This window comes from Carassius auratus, chromosome 9 (assembly GCF_003368295.1).
Source record: "Carassius auratus strain Wakin chromosome 9, ASM336829v1, whole genome shotgun sequence".
Classification (NCBI taxonomy): Eukaryota; Metazoa; Chordata; class Actinopteri; order Cypriniformes; family Cyprinidae; genus Carassius; species Carassius auratus.
Genome location: NC_039251.1, coordinates 36,651,811 through 36,678,277, shown reverse-complemented (window position 1 = coordinate 36,678,277; position 26,467 = coordinate 36,651,811). Strand labels below are relative to the sequence as shown.

At 38.7% G+C, this 26,467-nt stretch overlaps 1 protein-coding gene across 4 annotated transcripts in view; it reads right to left on the bottom strand.

Moving 5' to 3' along the window:
- Positions 1 to 201: 201 nt before the first annotated feature.
- LOC113109162 (kalirin-like) overlaps positions 202 to 26,467 on the bottom strand; it is a 200,650-nt gene continuing 174,384 nt past the window's right edge. For all 4 annotated transcript variants that reach the window (XM_026272756.1, XM_026272757.1, XM_026272758.1 and 1 more), the window contains 21 exons: positions 26,108 to 26,211; positions 25,955 to 26,024; positions 25,785 to 25,871; positions 24,348 to 24,440; positions 24,204 to 24,254; positions 24,029 to 24,106; positions 23,538 to 23,723; positions 22,800 to 22,971; positions 22,512 to 22,726; positions 21,701 to 21,957; positions 18,935 to 19,070; positions 18,315 to 18,389; positions 15,006 to 15,033; positions 14,658 to 14,820; positions 13,802 to 13,923; positions 13,585 to 13,716; positions 13,148 to 13,312; positions 5,114 to 5,192; positions 4,840 to 5,040; positions 4,171 to 4,309; positions 202 to 2,847 (listed from right to left, as the gene is read on the bottom strand). In XM_026272756.1, coding sequence (XP_026128541.1) covers positions 2,302 to 2,847; positions 4,171 to 4,309; positions 4,840 to 5,040; positions 5,114 to 5,192; positions 13,148 to 13,312; positions 13,585 to 13,716; positions 13,802 to 13,923; positions 14,658 to 14,820; positions 15,006 to 15,033; positions 18,315 to 18,389; positions 18,935 to 19,070; positions 21,701 to 21,957; positions 22,512 to 22,726; positions 22,800 to 22,971; positions 23,538 to 23,723; positions 24,029 to 24,106; positions 24,204 to 24,254; positions 24,348 to 24,440; positions 25,785 to 25,871; positions 25,955 to 26,024; positions 26,108 to 26,211 — 3,099 coding nt within the window. In that variant the 3' untranslated portion in view covers positions 202 to 2,301. The remainder of the gene's footprint in view (positions 2,848 to 4,170; positions 4,310 to 4,839; positions 5,041 to 5,113; positions 5,193 to 13,147; positions 13,313 to 13,584; positions 13,717 to 13,801; positions 13,924 to 14,657; positions 14,821 to 15,005; positions 15,034 to 18,314; positions 18,390 to 18,934; positions 19,071 to 21,700; positions 21,958 to 22,511; positions 22,727 to 22,799; positions 22,972 to 23,537; positions 23,724 to 24,028; positions 24,107 to 24,203; positions 24,255 to 24,347; positions 24,441 to 25,784; positions 25,872 to 25,954; positions 26,025 to 26,107; positions 26,212 to 26,467) is intronic.

The window sequence follows — 26,467 nt, the reverse complement described above, 5'->3', positions numbered from 1 at the left end:
TTTTCTTTTCCAAAAAAATTACAATAATTAGAATTGAATTGGGTTATGAACCACAAAGATAAATGTAAATATGCTTTTGTACTTTCATTTTGTGGAACGAGGATGTAATATTAACATTTATAATATATTAAAATAGCATACTAAGATAAGAATGCTCGCTAGCATTTATAAAACCACCTCTAGATAAACAACATCAAGAAAACCTTTTCTAAAAACAAAGCACAGTTTATTAAACATTCAGTAACAAACAAACAGCCCATATGAATCAAGAAAAACAATATTTCTGTTTTGTTTGCACAATTTACACACAGGCTTCTATACAATCCTATTGCAGGGGTATATGCGTGAAGTAAAGATGTAAAGAGCAGATCTGGCTTTATTTTTCAGAGATCTCCTGAGATGTTTTTCTAGTTTGGATGACAACTACTGTTAAAATAGAAACTGAATCACGTTTGGGATAGTTTGATGTTGGTTGTTTTAAATGTGGTGAAATGAAGCTAGGGCCAAATATTATGGAGGTGTTATTAATGCAGAGCAGAAGCTGTATACAGCAGGAGCTGATGAGGTTAAACATGAGATGTAACGATTGTCCCAATGCAGTATTCACAGGTGCGTCATGCTGAACTGTCATTATGTGTAATAACTCACTGTACTCACTAAACCGGTCTATTAGGCTTCCTTTTTGAACTATGTGCGTCTGGCCTGTCAAAGCTGAAACATGGCTGCAGTGTCAGTTTAACATATTACACCTCCGACGGCACATTCAACATACAGAACAATTATACAGTCGCACATGAACACATTACACATGGCATATCTGCACATTTCTACAATACATCAATGTGTTTAGAAATAATAAATTAAACAAGAAATCGTTATTAAGGCTTTAGGGGCTTATTCCTGGTCATCGTGTGGGTATTTTATAAATTATTAAATGAAGATTTAAAAAGTTGTTTGAGTAAGAGTTTTCTTATCGTTTAAACTAATCAATCATTTTATTAATTGAGGATGCATTAAATTAATCAAAGTGATAGAAAAGTCTATTAATGGGTCTTGGAAATAAAAGTACAACAAGTTTTCTACATCATTGCTAGCAAGAAGAACTGTTTACAGTAAACAGTTATATTGAACATTAATAATCCACAATATTTTTTGTGAGCAAAACAGACCTTGCAAAAAAATAAAAAAATTAAATAAAAAAGGTTTAAAAATCTTGACTGCAGACTTTTAAAATAGGCGATGAACTGTAATAACTTTAGTCTGTCATTTCAAGACAACAACATTCTATTCAATTTATATTTTTCTATTGTAAAACATTCAAATTCCTCATTATGCCTAATGACAATGATGATACTCATGACCCCATACTATGAAAACTGAATACATTACAGGTTAAATGGTGGACGATCCATTATTTCTACATGCAGGTATTTGTACAATAATTCCTACCTGTCAAATATTCTACATTCTTTAAATTATCTTAATGATCCTGTGAAAAATATATCTGCTGCCAGATGTAGGATCACAACATTTCTTTTCACATCCAATCGTCAACCACATTGTATTACATTGAATCATCATTCATTTACTCATGTCGCTCAAAACCCATGTTTGAATTAGAAATTAAATGAGTAATGATGTATACTCAGCTCCAAATATGAGCTAAAAGGCTCATAAAATTGAGGAATTGACTGCTCTCTTCCCATTGGATCTCTAAAAAACTGGCATGTTGCAGTTGGTTATGATAAATGAGACAACCAAAGCCATTCAGAATCATAGAAATCAAACCTGATGTGCCATATTTGAATATATGTGAACATAAATGAAATTTTTGGTTTACTTTCATTGAATGGAAAGATTCAAACTTGTTTTGTTTTAGCATTTCTTATGAATCTGGAACAGCACGAGTAAGTGATGACAGAATTCTCATTTTTGGTCAAACTTTTCCTTTAAAACCTCGCAATACAACTGAATGTACAACAACACCCAACTACTGGTCTGTTTAGGACTCTGAAAGCACTAAAACACACCACCCTAATCTTTAATATGACATCCAGTGATGTTACTACTCCTAGCTCTGCAACTACTGCAATTCCCACAATTCCAGTTTACTTGTATTTTCTGAATCTATTAACTCCCCGGGCCACAAGTCATAATGGAGCAGGCCAATAAACGGTACAGGAAACACTGTGTACAGTTAGTGCACATTCCTAATGATATGATATATAATGTAAATGATATCTATTGTTGACAAAGCATGTAACATGCTAGGATCTCTTTCCTCCAGCCCATGTTCTCCTCTCATAAGGTGTGTCCCATACTGCTGCTGACCAGTCCTTTAACGTTTGTCACAGGTCTGATATCATGTAGCTGTTTGCGTCGGTCTATAAATGCAGCGAGTCTGACTGTGTCCAGTGGTGTTTTGGAGTAATCTCCACTATGAGCGCTGACCCATGGGTGTTGCAGACATGTGGCTGAGCTCGGCCTCTTCCTGGGGTCCTGGTGAAGCGTGGACACAATGAAGTCTTTAGCGGCCTGGCTAATGTCACTGAAATACTCGTCAGGAAAGCAGAAGTCCAGCCTGCAGATGTTGACGCAGGTCTCCTCCAGACTCTCGTCCAGGAATGGGGAGACTCCACTGAGCATGACGTAGGCCAGCACCCCTACACTCCACACATCTGTGGACAGGGACACCGGGGTGCCCTGGATGAGCTCTGGAGCGGCAAACTCAGGGTTCCCCAGGAGGAGATGCACGTAGCGGTGACTCGAAACCTGTACAGCATCCCCCAGATCTGAGAGCTTCACGCAGGGCACCGGCACATGGAGGTCCACCAACAGATTTTCAGGCTGAAGAATGAGAAAGAGTTGAAAACTCAAGACACAAGGTGTCAAAACTCTTCTTTATTGCTCACCAACTTAACACCCATAGAAGAACCAGTTTTGTTTCTTCTAAAAAAAAAACTTTCATGTAACATTTATTAAAAGAACCATTTTTTTCTGAGTTTGAAAAACATTTTAATAATCTAAAGAACCTTTTTCCACTATAAAGAACCTTTTGTGGAATGGGAAGTTTCCATGGATGGAAAAGGTTCTTTGTGAAACCACTGATGCCAATAAATTATTTTTAAGAGTGTAGTGTGTGCATGTTTGTTTGTACAAAACTTAAAATGCTAGTAATGTGGATGTTTGCCAGGGTGTTGCAGGCTATGCGGTTATTAAAGTGTTCTGAGTGCTTTTAGCACATTGCTGAGTGGTTGATGGGTTTTTATCAAAGTCCTTTACAAAGAAAGCTACTGTATTTTAAACATGTAAGACCAACTCCTATCTACTTGAATGGAGAAATACAGAAATCTCATAAACGTCCTACATTTCAATATCATATTTCAAATCAGTAATGAAATCTGATATTAACTATCGTTTAACTGCTATTTCTTACACTCAAATAACATTTCAAAAACACATTTTTTAGGTTGGTCCAGCCAATGCACATGTGCAGTGCCAAGCACCAGTCTCAGGATACCTATGTTAGAGCCGTCAAATTGTGTCTTGCTGTCTCAGAACCTGTGTTTCTGGCATGGCAGGTGGGCTAACAAGGATGCTAAAGACCCATAGTCATTTGCTAGGGTGCCTCTTGAAACCAGGAGAGTGAAGTTTAGCCACATTAGGGTTAGGGTTAGGGTTAGGTGACAACACTAATGTAACCCCTATGGTTCTGCTCCCCATTCACAGCTCTTACCAGCTGGCCTCCGTAACACTCACCCCCCCTAAATATCACTCCCATCCGGGTCACGGCACCAGTGTAACCTCTACCATTCTACTCCCCATGCACAGCTCTTACCAGCTGGCCTCTTTTACACATCTTGGTGTATACAGTCTTTGGTTTTATTTAGGTATTTAGCCTGCAGGGGTGTTTCTAAGTTTCTAAGATGTTGCTAGGACCTTAGTATGCTGGAGTATTGCACTAAGGTTATTAGGTTTTATTTACAATAGGGTTTTAGAACACTGCTGCATGGTTGCTACACATAATGTTGGCTGCTAGAGCATTGCTATGCAGTTGATAAGGTTTTCTGAGTGGGTTGATTTGGACAAGCATCTGCTAAATGATTACTTTTTTTACTAAATAAGCTGTTATTTTATTTTGCATGCTGATGTGGTGGTATGATGTTTTACCTTGAGGTCCAGGTGAGCTACCCTGCATGTGTGCAGGTGCTGAAGAGCTTCCAGAGTGTCTTTAATGAAGAATGCCACCTTCTCCTCCATCAACTCATCGTGAGCCACCAGATAGTCCAGCAGACGCCCATCCTCAACCCTGAACACACATAAATATGATCATATCATTGCAAGTCATTCTTAAAATTAAATTCCGCTTGAGTTTGTTTGTTTGCAGAAAAAGAGATTGGTGTTCCACAAGAATGTTCATCCCATTTCATACTAACAGACAAAAATCTCATTGGGAATTTTATTTTTTTACTGAATATTTAATAAATAGATTAAATATAAGTTGAATCTTAGAGCTCTACTGCCATCTATACAATTCTGCAGGGATAACATCATTTTGTAGGTCATTCTGGGAGCGAGCATCTTCCTGGTTACTTTAGCAAAAATGTCCATAGGCTTTTTTTCCCTGTTGGCTTTTAGATTATTGCAGAAAGCACGATTTTTATGATCCTTCTTCATTTTGTTCATCAAGGCATAGGATAATCCCATATCGTGCCCTCTCTCTAATCAGGGCCCCTGGAATTGTGCCATGATGCGCTGCCACCATCTAGTCCCATAATTGTGTAATGAGAAATGGGTGGTCAATGGAAGTGTCTTTGCTTTTTAAATGGATTTACTCACAGCTCAAGAACCAGCATGTAGGCCATGGGAGACTCATAGGTATCAATCAGTGCCACCAGCTGCGGATGCTGGACGTGACGCAGGATATCGGCCTCATGGCCCACCTGCTCTTTCTTCTGCATCTTCTTATTGACAAACTTCACAGCAACCTCCTTCTTACTGGCTTTACTGAGACACTTCCTCACCACTGAGAAACGACCCCTAAAACAGAAAACATGAGTCAGCGGAATTTGTTACTGACAGGATAAAGAAAAGTAACATAAAAAGACTATACCTTCCAATTTCACATAATTCTGTGAATGCAGATTCAAAGTTGTCTTTCCACTGGATTCCAGTGCCGTCGTATGATGAGGCTTCATTAAAGAGAAAAAAAAAAAGGATAAATAAATAGTTTATTTACAAAAACAGTTAACTTTAGGTTACTCACGTAACCCCAGTTCTGTGATAACGAGTGAGGTATCTCACTATGGGAATTGTCTCAGGCGTGATCAATCCTAGAAGCACCAATTACACCACGTCTGTTGGTTGACAGACCAATCACGACGGTGATGAGGGAGTCCCGCCTTCCCAATATATACCGCACTGTATAATGGTCCGCACCTCATTCTCAGCATATCTCTTTCCCGTGCTACTTGCAAGGAGGGAAGTGTGGTGAGATACCTCACTCATGTTATTAGAGAACCGGGGGGTTACGTGAGTAACCTAAAGTTCTCTTTCAAACATTTGTTCGGTAATCTCACTATGGGATATAGACTCCAGTACTTCAGATATGCAGTCCGAAGCAGGCATGCCAACCAATTCAGTAATGTGTGCAAACAGTAACATGAGGCCTCCATGTATTATTCACAGAATAGGATGGGGACATGTGAAATAAAAACAACATCTGAACAAGTGTTTTTTTATTGTATTTTTTTTTTTACAAGGATGGAATAAGCTAATGAAGGCTCTGTAACATCCAGCCTATAAAACCTGACAAAAGTGTGGCGAAGCCCAACTTAGCGCAGTTGTCATTGCTAGGAAACACTTGTTTGTTTACTGTGTTGAGACGTGCTGCGTTTGGTCTCGTACTCTATCGCATACATTGTAAGTGTTGTGCGCTTGCTTAGACCTTTGTTGTGATAAACAGTAAAGTGTGTTCAGCTGAATTAAATTTCCGTTTTGTCGGGTTTAAAAAAGATTAGTATACCGCTATAGTATATATAGCCCTCCAGTTAAGCCCTCCTCTTATGAAGACCGAAGAGTGTAAAGACCATTGACTCTACCGTGCGACTCCACCGGACAGGGACACCGGCAGGGAATATAAGTATTGTTTTGATTAATCTCTTTTTCTTTCTCTTTTTTCATTTCTGTTTCAGTTGTTTTTGTTTATAACCAAATCTTACTATGTGTTTCCAGATCCCTACTATCACTACCACTCGCAAACCACACATCACACAATGTAGACAGAGCAATCTTAACAACCTGCACACTTCCAAACTGCCTATATCTGCTAATAAACTACTTTCTTTTTCTATTGGTCTCTGGAATTGCCAGTCTGCTGTAAACAAAGCGATTTAATTACTTCTATTATTAGTCATTCAAAGCTTAATCTAATGGCCCTGACAGAGACTTGGACCCAACCAGAGGACACTGCTACACCTGCGACACTCTCCAATAATTTCTCATTTTCCCACTCCCCCTGTTTGACTGGAAGAGGTGGAGGTACTGGTCTGCTAATCTCTAATGATTTGAAATTTAATCCTTTACCATCTTTGGGTATCAACAGATCCTTTGAATCTCATTCAGTTACTGTTACCTACCCTTTTAAAATACATTTTGTAGTTGTCTATCGACCCCCAGGACCACTGGGTAACTTTATGGATGAATTAGATGTGTTGCTCTCAACCTTTCCTGAGGATGGTACTCCCCTAGTTATGCTTGGAGATTTCAACATCCATCTAGATAAACCTCTGTATGCTGATTTCCACACTCTGCTTGCCTCTTTTGATCTCAACCGAGTGTCAACTACTACTACTTTTCAAATCATGGAACCAACTGGACCTTATTTATACACGACACTGCTCTACTGATCATGTTCTGGTTATTCCATTGCACATGTCGGATCACTTCCTCCTCACTCTTAACCTCAACATGGTCCCTGACACTTCACTTACCCCTCCCATTGTCATCTTTCGACATAACCTACGCACACTTTCACCCTCCAGGCTTTCTGCAATGGTTTCATCTTCACTTCCTTCCCCTATACTGTTTGCTTCTTTGGATGCTAACAGTGCTACTGATACTTTCTGCTCCACTCTTACATCTTGTTTAGACACTGTTTGCCCCTTATCTTCCAGGCCAGCCCGTAACACCCCTTCTGCCCCTTGGTTATCTGATGTTCTACGCGAACACCGTTCTAAGCTTAGAGCTGCTGAAAGGGTGTGGCGCAAATCCAGAAATACTACTCACCTTAATATGTATCAGTCACTCCTTTCTTTTTTTCTCTGCTAATGTCTCCACTGCTAAAATGACATACTACCATAACAAAAATTAACAATTCGTCTAACTCTTGCATGCTTTTTAAAACATTTTCCTCACTTCTTTGTCCTCCTCCTCCCCCTCCTGCTTCATCTCTAATAGCTGACGACTTTCAACGTTTTTCATTAATAAAATTAAACACATTACTGCACAATTTTCCACACCACAATCAGTCAAGCTCATATCACCCTCAAAATTACACTCATTTACATCCTTCTCTTCACTCTCTGAGGCAGAAGTCTCAAAACTCATCCTTTCTAATCACCCTACAACTTGTCCACTTGATCCTATTCCATCTCATCTCCTTCAAGCCATTTCTCCTGCAGTTGTACCTGCACTCACTCACATCATCAACACATCACTCCACACTGGTGTTGTGATTGCAATCCGTCAAATTTATATCCTTCTTGCTTCTTCCTCATGTGTAAGCGTGATTTGAACTCGAATAACATTCCGTAGTCCAGAAACTTTCTTTAGGCAAAGTTTAATAACAAAATTAACTGGAAAAATGTTACACGGTCAAAAAACTGTTTCGCTTCAATATTGCATCACAAAAAAAAAAAACTAACGGCCCTGGCCGGAAATGACATCATTGTCAATATGAAATATAATGCACATATTCAATTATTTACTTTTATAATTATTTTACAATTCTTAACACACAATTACTTATTTATTCCACATCTATATAAAAAACAAATAAAATGAATAACATATGGCTCTTACAGGTGTTTTTCACTCATCATTTAGACAGGCACGTATAACTCCACTACTTAAGAAACCCAACCTCAATCCATCTCTTTTAGAGAACTACAAACCAGTTTCCATTCTTCCTTTCATTGCAAAAACACTTGAACGAACTGTGTTCAACCAAGTCTCTACATTTTTCACACAAAACAACCTCCTTGACAGCAACCAATCTGGCTTCAGAAGTGGACATTCAACTGAGACTGCCTTGCTCTCAGTTGTTGAAGCTCTAAGACTGGCAAGAGCGGAATCCAAATCTTCAGTACTTATCCTGCTCGATCTGTCCGCTGCTTTTGACACGGTTAACCACCAGATCCTCCTATCAACCCTACTGGCAAAAGGAATCTCAAGAACCACACTTCAATGGTTTGAGTCTTACATATCAGATAGGTCCTTCAAAGTATCTTGGAGACGCGAGGTGTCCAAGTCACAACATCTAACTACTGGGGTGCCTCAGGGCTCAGTTCTTGGACCCCTTCTCTTCTCTGTCTACATGGCATCATTAGGTTCTGTCATTCAGAAACATGGCTTTTCATACCACTGCTATGCTGATGACACTCAACTCTACCTCTCATTCCATCCTGATGATCCGACAGTAGCTATTCGCATCTCAGCTTGTCTAACAGACATTTCTTCCTGGATGATGGACCATCACCTTCAACTACACCTTGCCAAGACAGAACTGCTTGTGATTCCAGCAAACCCATCGTTCCATCACAATTCCATCATCAAGTTAGGCACATCAATCATAACTCCTTCTAAAACAGCTAGAAGCCTTGGAGTTATGATTGATGATCAGCTGACTTTTTCAGACCACATTGCTAAAACTGTCCGATCCTGCAGATTTGCTTTATTCAACACCAAGAAGATCAAGCCCTCTCTTTCGGAACATGCTGCACAACTCCTTGTTCAAGCTCTTGTTCTGTCCAGGCTGGACTATTGCAATGCCCTCTTGGCAGGTCTTCCAGCCAATTCTATCAAACCTTTACAATTAATTCAGAACGCGGCAGCAAGATTAATTTTTAATGAGCCAAAAAGAATACATGTCACACCTCTGTTTATCAATTTGCACTGGCTTCCAATAGCTGCTCGCATAAAATTCAAGGCATTGATGTTTGCCTACAAAACTACCACTGGCTCTGCACCCATTTACCTAAATTTGTTACTTTGGGTAACAGACTTATGTACCCTCTAGAAGCTTGCGTTCTGCAAGTGAACGTTGCTTGATTGTGCCATCCCAAAGAAGCACAAAGTCACTTTTACGGACTTTTAAATTAAATGTTCCCTCCTGGTGGAATGACCTCCCCAACTCAATACGGAAGGCTGATTGTGTGTAAAGACCTCTAACACTAGCTTGCTCTATTCTGTTTTCTTTATATTATATTATTTAAATTATTATATAAAATCCCATGCTAGGTGTATTGTGTTAACCTAACTGAAACTTGTTATTGCACTTATATATCATTGCTCCTTTTGTTGTTTTTGATTGCTTCCACTGTCCTCATCTGTAAGTCACTTTGGATAAAAGCGTCTGCTAAATGAATAAATGTAAATGTAATCCCTTCATCCTGTCCACGTGGTGACACAACACATGGACAGGGCACAAAAAATGAAGCCACTCATCTTTCAACGAGGAAAAAGGGGGGCTATGAAGAGCCAGTAAATCCAACTGTCAGCAGGCGAAAGTTGACTCGATTAATGGTAGAGAAGGCTCTCCCCTTATTTTAAAGTTCTTGCGGAAAACACAACACCTCTGCTACTAAACATGGAAAAGGTATACAGAGCGCGTCGAAGCCGCTCTCGCATTTTGAATTGTTGAAATCACCCTTGGAGGCAAACCCGTAACACTTAAATTCAACTTCTCACAGGCCAGGCCCAAAGAGCCACTTTCTCCAGTGCCAGGTGAAAAATTTCTCCGTGAGTTTGTGAGAGGAGGTCTCTGCACAACGGGAGAGGCCAGGGCTGATCGCGCAGGGGCTGTGTTATCTCCGTCAGCCACAACTTACTCTTCTCTTACTCTTTTTAGAGTTGGTATGATCAGACTCTGTGCGCCGGATAAATGCAAAAGTCAGTGTCCTTCAGATCTCTGGGACGAAAAACATTGTATAATGTTTTTAATGTGAGCATTTTGAATTGTATTTTCTGAAGTATTTGTTGAGGTTCCATAAGTCCAAGATGGGAAGGAGATCCCCGCCTCTTTTGGAAATTACAAAGTACCGGGAGTAAAAACCGTGCTGGCTGCCCTCCAGCGGCACCACCCAAATTACTCTTTTGCTCAATAGAAAGGTTATTTCCTCCTCTAAAATCTGAGCTGACTCCCCTTCTGCTGTTGACATTAACACACGGTTGAGAAATGAACGTTCTACAGCAAACTGCAGACGATAACCCCATTCTATCGTGGATAATAGCCATGGGTGTACTGCGCATTCGTGCCAACTATCTGCATGAGCAGAGAGTGGATTCCTGCAGCTCTCCCTCACTGTAGGCGTGGCAGCGCCATCCAGCGGTGGAGCTAGGGGTGCAGTTCTGATTTGGATGGATTTTTGTTTTTATTTTCACACAAGTCTGTGCCCTTGGCCCACTGCCTGGATGCACAGGAAACATTTTTATTTCTTTCAAATGGAAACACTTGTGTAAGCTTTTGTCCTCTCTCTTGCATAACCCAGAGGATGGAAAGGGGAGAAACAACATGTGGGGCACTGGATGAACTGGTGCCAACAATCCAACAAGAGAACTTCCGCCCTTAGAACATTTTTCTTGAATTACAGAATCTCTGCTTCTTTGGCAGAGGGGGGAACAAGACTCCTGCGTTGTGCAGAGGGGGTGCTACAGAGACTCCTTGAGTGCTGTAGCCCCTCTTTTGACCCAAAGCCAGACCACAGGTTAGGTCGCTCGTTCCTTTTTTCCCTACCTGGGGGTTAGTTGGGCAATGCTAACTGCTGCAAATGAGGCCTTGCCTCTAGGCTGGGGCTATTTTGGGTGAACCTCCCTCTGCATTTGTCTGGGTTTCTGTACCCTGGAAGGAGGTTGGGGTGGCTGAGCAGTCTGCTTCCTGGGAAGGCAAGTTTAAAAAACTTCCCAGCTCCACTGGGGCATCAAACAAATCTGCCTTCTCCCTTTCTGATAAGCCCATCAGGCCCAACCACGGAGCTCTTTCACCCACCACAGCGGCTGCAGCTCTGGACCGCTCCCCTTGATGAACACAAGTTGAGATCTGCATTGACGCAGATCTCTTCCCACAAAGCTAAATTGGTTGACCCAGCATCAATCTGCCTCCCCATCTCCTCCATGAGCTCAGTTTGGTATGCTGTGAGCAGTGAGGTGGCATTTAGGGCTCTGACAGCCAGGGCAGAGGAGCGGTACATTTTTTGAAAAAGAGAAGCAGACAACCTCTGTCCTTCCTAGCAGAAAAGGTGAGAAGGAGGATAGGGCTGCCTACTGATTGTGCTGGAGGTGACTTGTCACTGACAATTCGACTGGAGGTGGGCTGGACATCCCCAACTCTTCCATATTATGAACGTCCAGCCAAGAAAAACCTTTAACAGGAACCGTATGTGAGAAGGGTTTGTCCCAGTAGCTCCGCATCTCTGTGACACATGCTGGGATGGCTGGTAGCAGCTGCTTGACTGGGGAAGAACGCAATGGCAGCCTCTTCCCATTATATAAATCCCTCTTTGTACCCTGGCCATCTTGCTGAGCTGGCCTGTTGATAGAGAGTTTAGCAGCTGCTCTTCTACACATTTCAATAAGGTCCAGTTCCCCTGGCATGGGGGAGGGGTACTCACAGATCGCACTGCCAGGCCTGGAAGAAATATTAGGAGCGAGGATAGCATCCTTTTCATCATCCTCTAAATCCTCCTCTAAGAGATGGGCAATCATCTCATCATCTTCATCCTCCTCTTTGTCCCCTGCCAAAGGGTGTGATTCAAAGAGGGTAGGAAGTTCCGGAGATATCTCGTCCATTAACTCTCGCCAGCTGTACTGAGCCTGCGGAGCAACCTTGTTCAATTCCGCGGCAGGCAAATAAAAACTTGGGTCCCGTATATTCGCGGCCGCAATTCTGCACTCCAAAAACCCTTAATGGGAAAGAGCAGTGTGGGCAGCACTCGGGATTAGTGAGTGCAGCCTGTGCATGTCTAACTCACAAACACGCTATGCACAGAGGGTGAGAGTCTTTAGACGAGATCATCAACCCGCATTCACACAGACGAAAGGGATCTTTCCCTTTCGCTGTGCTGCTGGATGAGCTCATAGTTGCCATAACAGAGATGCCAACCAAGAGATTAACAAGATCACCACAATGTGCCTCTCGACAATGGGTCTTACCGCAAATTATTCCTGTAAATGCGCTGGGATCGTACCGATCCGTACACCACTTAAAGCAAGCAAATAATTAAGAGAAAAGGCTGTAACCGCTCAATAAAAAAAATGAGAACCCGCCTTGACGCACTGGTCCCCACTGCTAAATGAAAAAAAAGCCGACTCGTCTGTGAACAGTTTATTGGCAACTCATCGAGGATCTGCTGAGGATAGCTTCCAAAAGATCTTCATAGGGAAGATAACAAGAATGAGGTGGGGACCGTTATGCAGTGGTATATATTGGGGAGGCGGGACTCCCTCATCACTGTCGTGATTGGTCTGTCAACCAACAGACGTTGTGTAATTGGTGCTTCCAGGACTGGTCACGCCCGAGGCGATTCCCATAGTGAGGTACCAAACAAATGTTTGAAAGAGAACTCAGTTTTTAACAAAATTATGTTTTTTCAATGTGCATTCCATTTAATCTCAATCAAACTGCAGTTGTGTTATCCACTTTTTCTAAATACACTCTTCATACTATACATATTTTATGCGCAGCACTGAATAAACGGCAATAATTTGCTTTTATAGATAAACTACTCTAGAATATCATGTACTTTCCAAACTAATACACTTTCAAGAGCCTTTCGAGATAATCCATTTCAGTTATGATACAGCTACCTACAATAGACAGGAAGACGGTACAATTTGGAAAGGTACTTATGTTTGATGTGAGTGTATTGACCTGTGCTGGGTAATGTCACCATGTTTGAGGGTTCACTAGGTGGGCTGATGCCCCAGGGGTTACTGGCACTGACTCTGAACTGATAATGGCCACCAGGAATCAGATTCTCAATCTTCACACACATGTCTGCAGTGGATACCACCGACTTCTGCCACACCAGAGAGTCTGCACACAAATACATACACACAAAACTTACAAACATATAAAACTTTGATATGACTGTTTTTTTTTTATTTCTGGAGGATCATGTGACATTGAAGACTAACGTGATGTGACAATAAATTACTAATATGTACACTGTACATCAAAAGAGCAATTACATGACCACTTTAAGTTTCTCTCATTAGAACATAAAGCAGACAGTAGTTATCACTTCTCCCAGTGGATGTTCGGCTATGTTGAGACTGCTGGGAATTTACAGCTGTGTAATTGTTTACCTTCCTGCCTGTATTCCACAGTGTAGCTGGAGATGGCAGAGTTTCCTGAGCTGGCTGGAGGAAGCCAGTGGACAATCACTGCTGTGCTGCTGGCTTCCTGTGCCACAGGCCGAGCAGGGGCAGCTGGGATACCTGAACCAGAGAACGTGAGGACATTCAAACATGTGGAAAGATGAGCTGTAAACTCCCCATCTTTTTCCCCTTTGTTTCTTTTTACCTTGTACTTTAATAGATGCGGATGAGGAGGCAGTGCCGTGATCATTCACAGCTACACATGTGTAGATGCCAGTATCCTGAGGCATCAGATTACAGATCTTCAGCACTATATCACCTGATTCCCTGAGGTTGAGCAGGCACGGCACACAGAGAGAGCGTTACTTTAGAAAGCTACATTCAGAAATATCATGAAGATGAACAATATCATTATAAAAATTACATAATATATGTGCAATTAAATAAAATACTCACACATGCATGAATATATTTCAGAAAAAAATATGTTAGCTTTATATATTAAATATATAGTGCAGTCAAACGATTAATTGTGATTAATCACATCCAAAATAAATGTTTTTGTTTACATAACATATGCATGTGTACTGTGTATATTTATTATGTATATATAAATACAAATATACATGTATATATTTAGGAAAATTATATGTTATGTTAATATATATATATATATATATATATATATATATATATATATATATATATATATATATATGTGTATATATATATATATATATATATATATATATATATATATATATATAAACATGAATACTTTCATAATATATACAATATATATACATAAATATATACTGTATGTGTGTATTTATTTATACACAATACATATACATAACGTAAAAAAAATAAAAACATATTTTGGATGTGATTAATCGCAATTGATTGTTTCTCAGCATTAGGACTAACATATACACAGGCACAAATGTGCCTTTTAGGTACTAATATGCCCCCTTTAGAGGTAAATAAGTACAAAGGTGTCCCTTCTGTAAAGGTACTGGTCCAGTGACAGATTTACATTGGGACTGATTGTGGATTTATACCTGATATTTATCGTGAATCTGTTATTGTTGACCAGCAGACTTTGATCGGGTCCTTTCAGGGTGATTGTGGGCTTGGGTCGAGCACAGACTTTACAGCACAGGACCACCGTCTCCCCCAGAGCACACGTCACGTCAGCTAGAGGCGTCAGGAACTCCGGAGCCACTGTGCATCAATATACAGCACAATGTCACTCTGATGAATCTTCTCTTTCATCTTGCTTCATTCAAAAAAATCTTTAATTCCATTTCTAAAACAAGCTACCGGTGACATATGTATGATCACAACATATACTAGCAGCACATACAAATAAACTAAACATCATAGCATCTGTGCACTGATAAACTCACCCTCTTGGATGAAATTAGGGTTCAGTAACTGCAAAACAGACAGATGAGTGTTAAAGGTGCATGCTTTAAGCATTATAGACTATCAGAGAGTCATATAATGAATGTATATAACGTTACCAAAAAAGGAGGAAGTTTTATGTTGTGCCATGTCAGCATGAGCCAACAGAGGGCAGAACCCTTACATGACATGATAGACACTGGCTGTATTTAAAATCACATACAACTCATTCAGTTTTTTTCCATATCAAGATCTGGGGGAATTGTAAATGTTGAACATTAGTATGCTATTTCGATTTCAGCCATTGTGTATGTTCAAAATAGCATACTAACATACTACAAACTCTAATTTCTGCAGCGTGCTATTATTGTGTAGTATGTCAGATCCTGAATTGAGACCAAATACACCCAGAATTTCCAGAAACACAGTGTGCTCTGACTGACCTTGAAATAAAAATGATTAACTATTAAAGATATCAATCACAATTTATATATATACATATATATAGTATTATTTGATTGGCAGCATGTAATATGGTGGCTGTCCCTCTTTGAGTTATGAGAGTTATAAGGTATATGGTGTGTTTTTTTATTTTTTATTTTTTTTCTGACAGAGGCCTCAGCTGGTCTTTCTGCTCTGGATGAACCAGAGAGATTTCATCCTATTTATGTAAATCAAACATTTTTCTGTGCTGGATATACTGTCCATTAGACAGTAAGATTTAAGATTTTATTTTAATTCAGTATTTCTTTCTGAATATTGCCAAAAGCTTTACACTCGGGTTAAGGCCCATTCACACCAAGAACAATATACAGATAACTAAAACAATAACTACATTAGCAGATGATACCTGTTATTAAGATACAAGAGTTCACAGAAATGTTATCAATGATTTGAGTTTTACTGTTTTGCTATTGCAGGGAATATTAATATTCACATAGATAATGCAGAAAACAAAACTACAAAAAAATTATAACGGTTTTAAACACGTTTGAGCTGATTCAGCATGTGCATGGACCAACACACAAATGTAGACACACTCTAGATTTACTCATCAGTAGAGGTCTAAACATTTCATCCATTGTCATTAAGGACTATCTGATCACTTCTGTATTTTCTTTGATATATTGATCTCTGCTAGCACTGAATCTAGATCGGTCTCTGTTAGAAAGAGATGCATTAACGAAAACACCAGTGTGCTATTTATGGAGGCTATATCTCTAACACCAAGCATTTCTGCAGATTCTGTTGATCTTGTCTTTGATTCCTTTAACTCAAAAGTTAAAATGTTATTGATGACATAGCTCCTGTGAAAGTCAGCAAGAAGACTGGCAGACAGAAATCAGCTTGGAGAAAATCAACAGCAGTTCAGAGAATGAAAAGACAATGCAGAAAAGCTGAGAGAATGTGGTAGAAGAGGAAACTTTAAATTCACTATAGCATCTATAAAGACAGCCTTTATGCTCTTAATGTGAAACTTGCCACAGCTAGACAAACTTTCTTCTCAAACCTTACGGACAGTAACTTAAACCACCCTTGCACTCTTTTTGCTACTGAAGAGAGACTAACAAGACCCCCCCCCCCACCAAGTCAGATTCCCAGTGAAGTGCTATTTGACAGTTTGCTTCTTTCTTTTCTAAAACATCAATAATATCAGAAAGGAAATTAGTACATCCTCAAGTTATGCAGAGATCAGACTGCAATATCAAAAAGAAGATAACTATTATGTCTGCGTTTGAAGAAATTGATGGCAACAATTTGGAAGAAATAGTACAGACTGGAGACTGGAAAACTGGGTCAGGCTTTCTGGGATGGTACTCAAATGGTTCAGGTCACACTTAGAAGGGAGAGGCTATTATGTGAGTCTAGGAGAGCATAAGTCTAAGTGGACGTCCATGACATGCGGAGTACCACAAGGCTCAATTCTTGCACCGCTCTTGTTTAGCCTGTATATGCTCCCACTAAGTCAAATAATGAGAAAGAACCAAATTGCCTACCACAGCTATGCTGATGATACCCAAATTTATCTAGCCTTATCTCCAAATGACTACAGCCCCACTGACTCCCTCTGCCAATGCATTGATGACATTAACAGTTGAATGTGCCAGAATTTTCTTCAGTATGACACAGAGAAAACTGAAGTCATTGCATTTGGAAACAAAGATGAAGTGGTCAAGGTGAATGCATACCTTGACTCTAGGGGTTTAACAACTAAAAATCAAGTCAGGAATCTTTGTGTGATTCTGGAGACAGACCTTAGTTTCAGTAATCATGTAAAAGCAGTAACTAAATCAGCATACTATCATCTAACAAAATATCGCAAACATTAGATGTTTTGTTTCCAGTCAAGTCTTGGAGAAACTAGTTCATGCCTTTATCCCCAGCAGGGTGGACTATTGTAATGGGCTTCTCACTGGCCTTCACAAGAAGACCATTAGACAGCTGCAGCTCATCCAGAACACTGCTGACTAGAACCAGAAAATCTGAGCATATCACACCAGTCCTCAGCTCCTTACACTGGCTTCCAGTTACATTTACATTTAGGATTGATTTTAAAGTACTTTTACTCATTTATAAATCACTCAATCACCCAGGAGCTAAATACATAGCAGATATGTTCACTGAATATAAACCAAACACTATATAAACCACTATCTAAACAGAGCACTCAGATCATTAGGATCGAGTCAGTTAGAAATACCAAGGGTTCACACAAAACAAGGGGAGTCCACTTAGTTATTATGCCGCCTACAGTTAGAATTAACTTCCAGAAGAGATCAGATGTGCTAAAACCCATCTGTTTAGTTGTGACATTATTTAATGAGCATTATGCAATATCTGAACTGATGATTTTGTATTTTTCTCTTCTCTTTTATGTAAAGCACTTTGAATTATTGTCTATGAAATGTGCTATATACTGTAAATAAACTTGCCTTGCTTATTATGAGTGTGTGATATGGTTATTGCTTTTATTCTGATGTGTGAATGAAAGTGATTTTATTTTAGCTGTGATGTGAAATCCCTTGTTTTATAAAATTAGAATCATTATGAAAAGGTTATAGATATTGTCCTTGGTGTGAAAATGCAGGTCACTCCACACAATTAGTTAAAATAAAAACTTACCAACAACAACTAGGCCAAATAAAAACAACACCCATATAAAAATAGATTTAGATATATCTTTAGATAAGAGCTTTAGTATCTATTTACTAATAAATTCAGTTTATTACAAAATAACAATTACAAAAATATAAAAAAATAATAAAATATAAATCTTATTGGGCAGCATGCATGGAGATCAGTATCTCTACCTCCATACTAGTTTTGGGGTCTAGTTCATCCTCATAATCGGACTCGTCTGAGCTGCGGGAATCCTGTGGTTTGGGCTGAGAGAGAAGAATGTTACACACTTACAGTAAAAAAAGGGACACAGAATTCCAGGCCAAAATGACAGGAAGACAACAATCCTTATCTTTTAAAATTAATTACTTATTAGTGTCATTAATTACAAATTAAGAAAATGGAACTTTGATACTGTGGCATTTTACTAAAAAAAAATAATAATAATAATAATAATAAGTTTATTAAATACATTTGACAAAATAATTGAGATGATTAAAATACTAAGACTGAAATGTTGGTGTAAAAAACAAACAAACCCTACCCAACCTTTATATTTTAAGTGACACATTCTTGTATTCCTCTTAAATTGTTAGCAGATTATGCAGTGATCATTCAACTTTTCAATGGAAAACACATAAAAAAGCTCATATTTGAAACATTGTTTGTGACTGTCAGTGTCATGCTGACATTGGACAAATGCGAGCGGGGTCAGTGATAGGTTCAGTGTTTCCACAAAGGTGAGGATGCAGCCCACACACACACACACACACACACACACACACACACACACCCTCATCCTCCTACTCACTTTCACAGTGACTTTGCTGCTGAGAATTTCCTTTGGCTTACGCAGTCCATTCTCAACTTTAATGTCACTTTTGAGGGGCGCACAGTCCTTCTCTGCACGCTTGCGAGCACGAAGCGTGTTCCACGAGAGAGATTTCCTGTTATGTCAAAACATCAAGTTTCATCACATCAAACCCACATATGCTGGAGGAAATGCAAATCTAACAGCGAGGAAAAGCAACTTAAAGTGCTTGAGGGGAAACAGCTTCTCAGCAGGGAAATAGGGGGGTCCACAAAAAGAGAAAGCAAGACACTCTATACCATTAACCTATTTTTAACATTAGCAGAAAATCATCCATTTCCAGAGACCTCTTAAACTAGAAATCCTTCAACGCACTGTATTTCAGTATCACACAAGTATAACTGATTTTTTTTTCTTCATATTTAGTACTCTAGAATCTATCAGATCATTCAAAAGTTTGGAGTCAATAAGACGGGTGTTTGTTTGTTTGTTTATCTATCTATCTTTTAAAGAAATTAATACTTTTAGCAATGGTGCATTAAACTGATCAGAAATGACAGTAAATACATTTGGTAACACTTTAGTACAGGGTCCAATTCACACGAATAACTAGTTGCTTATTATTAGCATGTCTGTTATTAACATATTGGCTGTTCATTAGTGCTTATAAAGTACATATAATGCATGACATCCATAATCCTACCCAATACCCTACACTTAACAACTACCTTGTAGACTATTAATAAGCAGCAAATAAGGGGTTAATTTAGGCAAAAATCAGTTAATGGTTAGTTAATAGTGAGAATTGGACCTTAAAATAAAGTGTGACCATACATTTCTAATGCATGTAATGCATTATAAAGGGTTGTTAAAGAGTATAATTAACTCTAATTATTCATAAGTATTTAAACTGAATTTAAAATGCATAATGTAGCAATGAATTGATAAGTGTTACAATGTTTTAACTGTGGTTACAGTTATTCATGAGATTGTACAATGCATTATAAGTTGCAATACAAGGCATATTTAGTGCATTAAAACTATTTTTATAATGCATTATACAGAAAGGCTTTAACCTGTTAACTGTCACTCACGTTTTTGAAGATAGACTTGAATGTGCATGATACAAACCTAAATTTTTCTAATTCATGACTGAAAACATTTTGTAACATGATTTTGATGTACCATGTACATGGTAATGCAATGTCTGATTTTAAAATGGGTTTTAAAGGATGAATTTTGAGATTTTATGTTTTCAAGTGATATATAACTTCTGATGATTTCTAAAATGTGATAGAGAAAAAGGCCACGAGGAAGTATTTTTTTTAAACAAAGGTCAAAGCTCCTTTTGTAATGTAGACTTCTGAGGGTGCACTCTTGTCATAAATTAATCTATTACTTTTCCTACATAATTTTTAACAAAAAATATTGGTAAAATATATATTTGGGTAGTCTTAGACCTTTCCAACGATATATAGTTTGTCAAAATTAGATTAGATTTGATTGTAATATAGTATAGTCAACGTAGGCGTCCTGTATACGAGACGGGGTGACATTTAACAGGTTAAGTGTTATGGAATACTGTCATTTTAAACTGTGATAATAATATTAGTAATTTGCAATAATACAGTTTCAATTATATTTTTGATCAAATAAACACAGCCTTGATTTGCATAAGAGATTTCTTCCAAAATACCTTACAGACTCCAAAACTTAGAACAGTAGTCTATGTTTATAAATCTAATCTACTGTATAAAGCTATATCCTTACACCATGGTGGACACAAACCTTTACTGTCAAGGACCGGAGAGGTTAGTACAAACACAAAATAAGTCTTCTACACACTACATTACAAAATGAAACAAATTAAAGAAAGAAATCAAAATAAGGTGCACCACTTATACACTCTACACAAAAAAAGATTTCTTAAAATGTACTGTGTTAAATATATTATACTTCGTGAAATTACGAAAGCAAAAACAAAACAATAAAGTTGATGTGTTAAGTCATGCGCATGTCAAAATTTTATTTTACATATTTAATATAATGCATTTAAAATCATTAGTTACACTACAACATTGCAACTGTAGTTCTATTGCACAAACCTGACTTCATTAGTAAAGGTTCACTTAAATAGTGCAAAAAGCTCTTTACAGGAATGTGCTACAAACAGTAAACAAACCAACAGTATTTACAGTAAATGGCCAACATGTGATCTGTAGAAGAAAAAAAATCTATACAAAAATACAATTAAAACAAATACACAACCTATATATATATATATATATTAAAAAATAATAATAAAAATGCCATAGTCAACAGTACGTGCTCTCCATCAGGAGAAACAGGCCAAATTCTTCAGAAGGCCTTTCTTGCACTTTTAATTTTTTTCCCACTTTTTACACAAACAAAAATTATATCAACAAAAAAACAAATAAACAACAACAAAAAAAAGGGTGTTAGGAACTGAAATAAGTGTCCAGACGTGTCCGTTTCCACACTGATGTAAGATTCTTCACAAATCCTCAGTCTACAAAACAACAACGGCGTGGCTTCGCTAAAGTCCTTTCAACATTTATCTGTCTTTGTTTTAAGCTTCTGGCCAAGAACAAACACACAGCTCAAGAAGAAAATCAAAACTTCCCGTGCAAAAGGGTCCAAATCATCCGGGTTAGTTCCAACAGAATGGGGTGGGGGTGTTCAAAAACGGGCGTGCAGTCTTAAACAATCCAACCAGAGCTCCAGTGAGTGCTGATTGACACTTACTTGATGTTTGAGTCTGCAGCAGTGTCTATGAGGGGTTTAGCGAGGGGGCCCAGGATGTGTCCCGGGACCCAGCCCTCCGCGGCCGGCGACTGGCTGTTAGCGGGTCGGTACACCAGGTACATGTTCTGCTGGTTAGTGGCCAGGATCTGCACCGTCTCACCCTGCGTGACGCAGATCTCGTTCTCTTTCAGTGCATTATAGTCCTGAGTCACCATCAGGGAGGACGACGTACCATTACAGCCCACACCGTCAAACTGCTGTAGGAAACACACAAACAAAATATGTCAACCAAACCTTAAACTTCAGTAGTCAGGAACACATTGGCACCTTTTCTTAACTTTACAGAATGTGCACTTGCAGTACACTGCACTTACGGTAACCCCTACGTGGGTCAAGGTTAGGTTTAGGAGTAGGCTCAGGGTTAGTATGTACACATAGTTAATATGTGTGCCAAAATACATGAGAAAAGATTTCTCACTATTCAATTTCATTGTGATTTTAATATTTTAAACACCACTAAGCATCAGAAGGCTTGTTCCAGTTGAATCCAGTTATGTAAGCTGTCAAAATGAGCCGGTGGACTGTAACGGTTCCTCTGCATTATTTGGGAATATGTTCATGTGACTATCTACAGGTGGGCTTCTGCCCGCACTTGTGTAGTCTATGGATTAACATCCATCTGAAAATCATGGATGAGTCACGCAAATATTGTTCTACAGACACAACCCAGAGAAAAACAACATCATTCAACCGGGGACTTCTATAGAGCCACCCATGAACTCTAATGTTAGCAGAGGTGCTGTGTCCTCACCCTGTGGTATCTGTCGTGGCATGGACCACTGCTTGAGGTAGTTAGCTTTACTGGAGTGGGGCTCCGTCCAGACAGAGAGGGTTTCTCTGCCCCGAGGGACACAGTGGAGCTGGGCCGGCTGTTGGACTGCCCCGTCCGCCCGCCGCTGGAGGAGTTTCGGGTCAGAGACTGAGATCCGCTGCGCTCCTTCTGATACTCAATGGGAGACTGCAGAGCTGTAGACAGATGCACCAATGCTTTCAACAGCTCAGGAGAGTTTGTTATATTCATTTCGATGTGACGTCCTACCTGACAAGAAGTTACTCTGCAGGTCTAGTAGCTTGGTGATATGCTGAACCCAGACCTGTTTGACGTCAGTGTTTGCAGCTTGCAGGGTGAACCGTTCGGCTGACCCACGACACGACAGCACAAACTTACACGGATCGTTTTCCACATGCTCCTCCAGGCCGAGGAAGCTCACCTGCACACACACAAGTCACTATCACACCTGCTTTCAACGTTTCGCTGCTAGGGGGCGATCTCGGTAAACCCATAAACTAGTGTCTACATGGTTTTTACCTCATCTCTGATCAGGTTTATACATATGAAGATATTTTTAAAGACACATTTGTAGAACAAAAAGGAAGAGTTGTAGCTAATAGTCTCATATTGGCTTAAATATCCAAGCTCTCTCAAAAAAACGTACAACTTACAATGTGATAAAGTTAGAGGTATGATACAGACACTTCATGTCTAATGGTATAAGATGATTTGTTTTTAGGCATGTTTGGGCTGTGTTTTCATTGCATTTATAAGCATCACCAGTAGATGGCATTTAGAGTGAAGCACAACTGAACTTCACAAATACAAGTTTCATTTCTGCTCTCACTAGGTAGTGTTGCTACCATGTGGGCAAACGTATTAGTTCAAAAGATCGTTAAGGCACTGGCACATGTGTGTGTGTTGATATGTGGGTTAAAAAAATCGGTATGCATAAAATAATAACACTTTGGCAACGAGCAAACCACTAAGAGTGGTGTGGTTTACCTTGATGCTCTTTTTAAACTGGTATCCTGGCGTGGACGAGCCTTTGCGTAAGAGCTCGCTGAAGATGATGATCTGTTCAAACAGGAAGACCCTGCGCTCCTTACTGCGGGACAGAACCCCAGAGTCCTGCTCCGTCACAAAAAACGTCTCCTGCTGCAAGAGCTTCCCCTGACTCGTCAACTTCCCCTGAAGCACACAAACACATCAGTCTGACAGAGTCTCAAACATTAAATCCTCCAGTTGTGGAGAACTCTTGATTCGTGTTAAAATACTACATTTAAGGATATGATTAAAGCCTTAAAATGTCCAATTCTGCCACTGTCACCCTCATGTTGTTCTAAACCCATATGTTTCAAAGATGAAAGTGAGTAGCTGATGACAGTAGTACACCTCTTAATCATGGTCAAATCAATGTAACCTTTTACAATGTCTTTTCAGCGCGCTTGCTTTGATTAAAGTTCAGCACAAGTGCAGTGAAGTTTTCAGTGTACCTCGAATCCCTGCAGTCTTCCCAGGTTCATCATGTCATTGCACAGCTTGGGCACCTGGGACATCAGGTCTACTGCTTTCTGTGACAGAGAAAGCAAACAGAAACCTGTATCACAAGCTGCTTCAACAAGAAGTTCATGACTGACCATAAGGCATGTACTTCAGCTTCATTGTTACCTCTATATCCTGACAATCCAACCCTGCCTTTGCGCTGTACTTCAGAAAGTCCTTAAGCGATAAAAATATGAACAAATTAATTATATTAGAAATTATACACATTAATAAAACATTATTAGCATCAACAACTTTTTTTTACTGTACCTTTAGTAACAGTTGGTATTTAGTAATTCTCTGAATGGGTTTAATGAGAAAATCACTGATGCTCAGTCTTGAGCTGACGTCTTTTTGAATCTCCTTTGAACCAAAACAGACACACGATTTTAAACTTTTAAACATTTTAGAGTGATATTATAGAGTCCCAACTCCCATTAAATCCTGATTACATTGTCCCAGAGTTAATGTGACTTGTCCCAAACAAGTGGCTTAATGGGAATACAGAAGTTGTTGGGACATTAAATGTCATCACACTGAACACATCTATTTGCAGCCGTCTTGTGTTCACAATCATGCTTTTGTAAACTATACAAACTTACACTTTCCAATGTTCTAAACAAAGTTTGAAGAAGTTGACTCTAGCTACTGTAAGTGTCAGTGACTGTAGTGTAGTTTGTATACAACTTGTATGTGTGACCCTGGTCTTAAGTCACTGGGGTATATTTGTAAGAATAGCCAAAAATACACTGAATGGGTCAAAATTAGAGATTTTTCTTTTATGCCAAAAATCATTTGGATATTAAGTCAAGTCACCTTTATTTATATAGCACTTTAAACAAAATACATTGCGTCAAAGCAACTGAACAAAATTCATTAGGAAAACAGTGTGTTAATAATGCAAAATGATAGTTAAAGGCAGTTCATCATTGAATTCAGTGATGTCATCTCTGTTCAGTTTAAATAGTGTCTGTGCATTTATTTGCAATCAAGTCAACGATATCGCTAAGTAAAGATTAGGTAAAGATCATGTTGCATTAAGATATTTTGTTAATTTTCTACCTTCAATATATAAAAAAAACGTAATTTTTTATTAGAAATATGCATTGCTAAGAACTTAATTTGGACAACTTTAAAGGTGATTTTCTCAATTTTTTTTTTTTTTTTTTTTTTTTTTGCAACCTCAGTTTCCAGATTTTCAAATAGTTGTATATCGGCCAAATATTGTCCTAACAAACCATGCATAAATTGAAAGATTATTTATTCAGTTTCCAGATAATGTATAAATCTCAATCTTGAAAAATGTATCGTTTGTGATCGTTTTGTGGTCCAGGGTCACATATAAGATTAGCTTTCACTTTTGCTTAAATTGTATTTAGGCTACAATATTCAATATTCATTTAAAGTTGTGTTCATTCGTGAAGATTATACTCTTTAGGGCTGTCAAAATAGCTGAAAAACTAAATTAGAATTTTTGGCATTTGAATGTGGATTTTTACTTTAAATGCAATGAATATTCGAAATTAGAATTTTGTTTCTGACAGCCCTAATCCTCTTGAGACACTTTTTTTTGGTCACAGATCTTATTTAACTGCAATAATCTAAAAGCCAATGAAAAAAAAAAAAAAAATCCTATTATTAACGTCTGTCTACAAAAATCCCTCATCACTGCAGCACTCTATTGCAGTAATATAAATTGTGTCTTACCTCGAAGTATGAATCGTATTCTGCAACAATGTATTCAGATTTGGGTTTGTTCTGGCAGTAAACCACATACATGTGCAGTCTTCTCTCCTGAACAGATAAAAATGAAACACTTGACGAGTAATGCCTTTACACAGCTAACGCCTCAGACCTGATGTCGGGCACATACTCACATGTTTACTGAACAGCCCAGGCAGTTTTTCATGATCTTCAAGACATTTCTCCAGCTCACCAACAAAAAAACTTCAGACAGCGAGTAAATATTAAATTAGTTTCATGTTGGTAAATTTTCATTAAGAGGAGCTGAGAGAATCTGAGGTGCTTACTCTTTGTGCCAGTCATAGATTTGGTGGATGTTTCCAAAGACGATCTTATCTTTTCCTTTCATATCATCAGGAACTCCTTTCTCCTCTATTATCTTCATAAACTCCTTCAGAAAAACAAACAAACAAAAGATTTCATATAAATGAGTCACCACTTATAACAAATATACACACAAGTTCATAAAGGCGACAGTGTTTCACATGTCTGACCACATCAGCTGTAAATGATAAATGAACACTAGGATGAGAGCACATTCACCCTGAGCAAACAGTGATGCAATGCAAATGCAAATAAGTAATTACACAGCTGATGATGCCAAATGAGGAAGATGCAAATGGCTTTGATCTTAACAGATCACAACA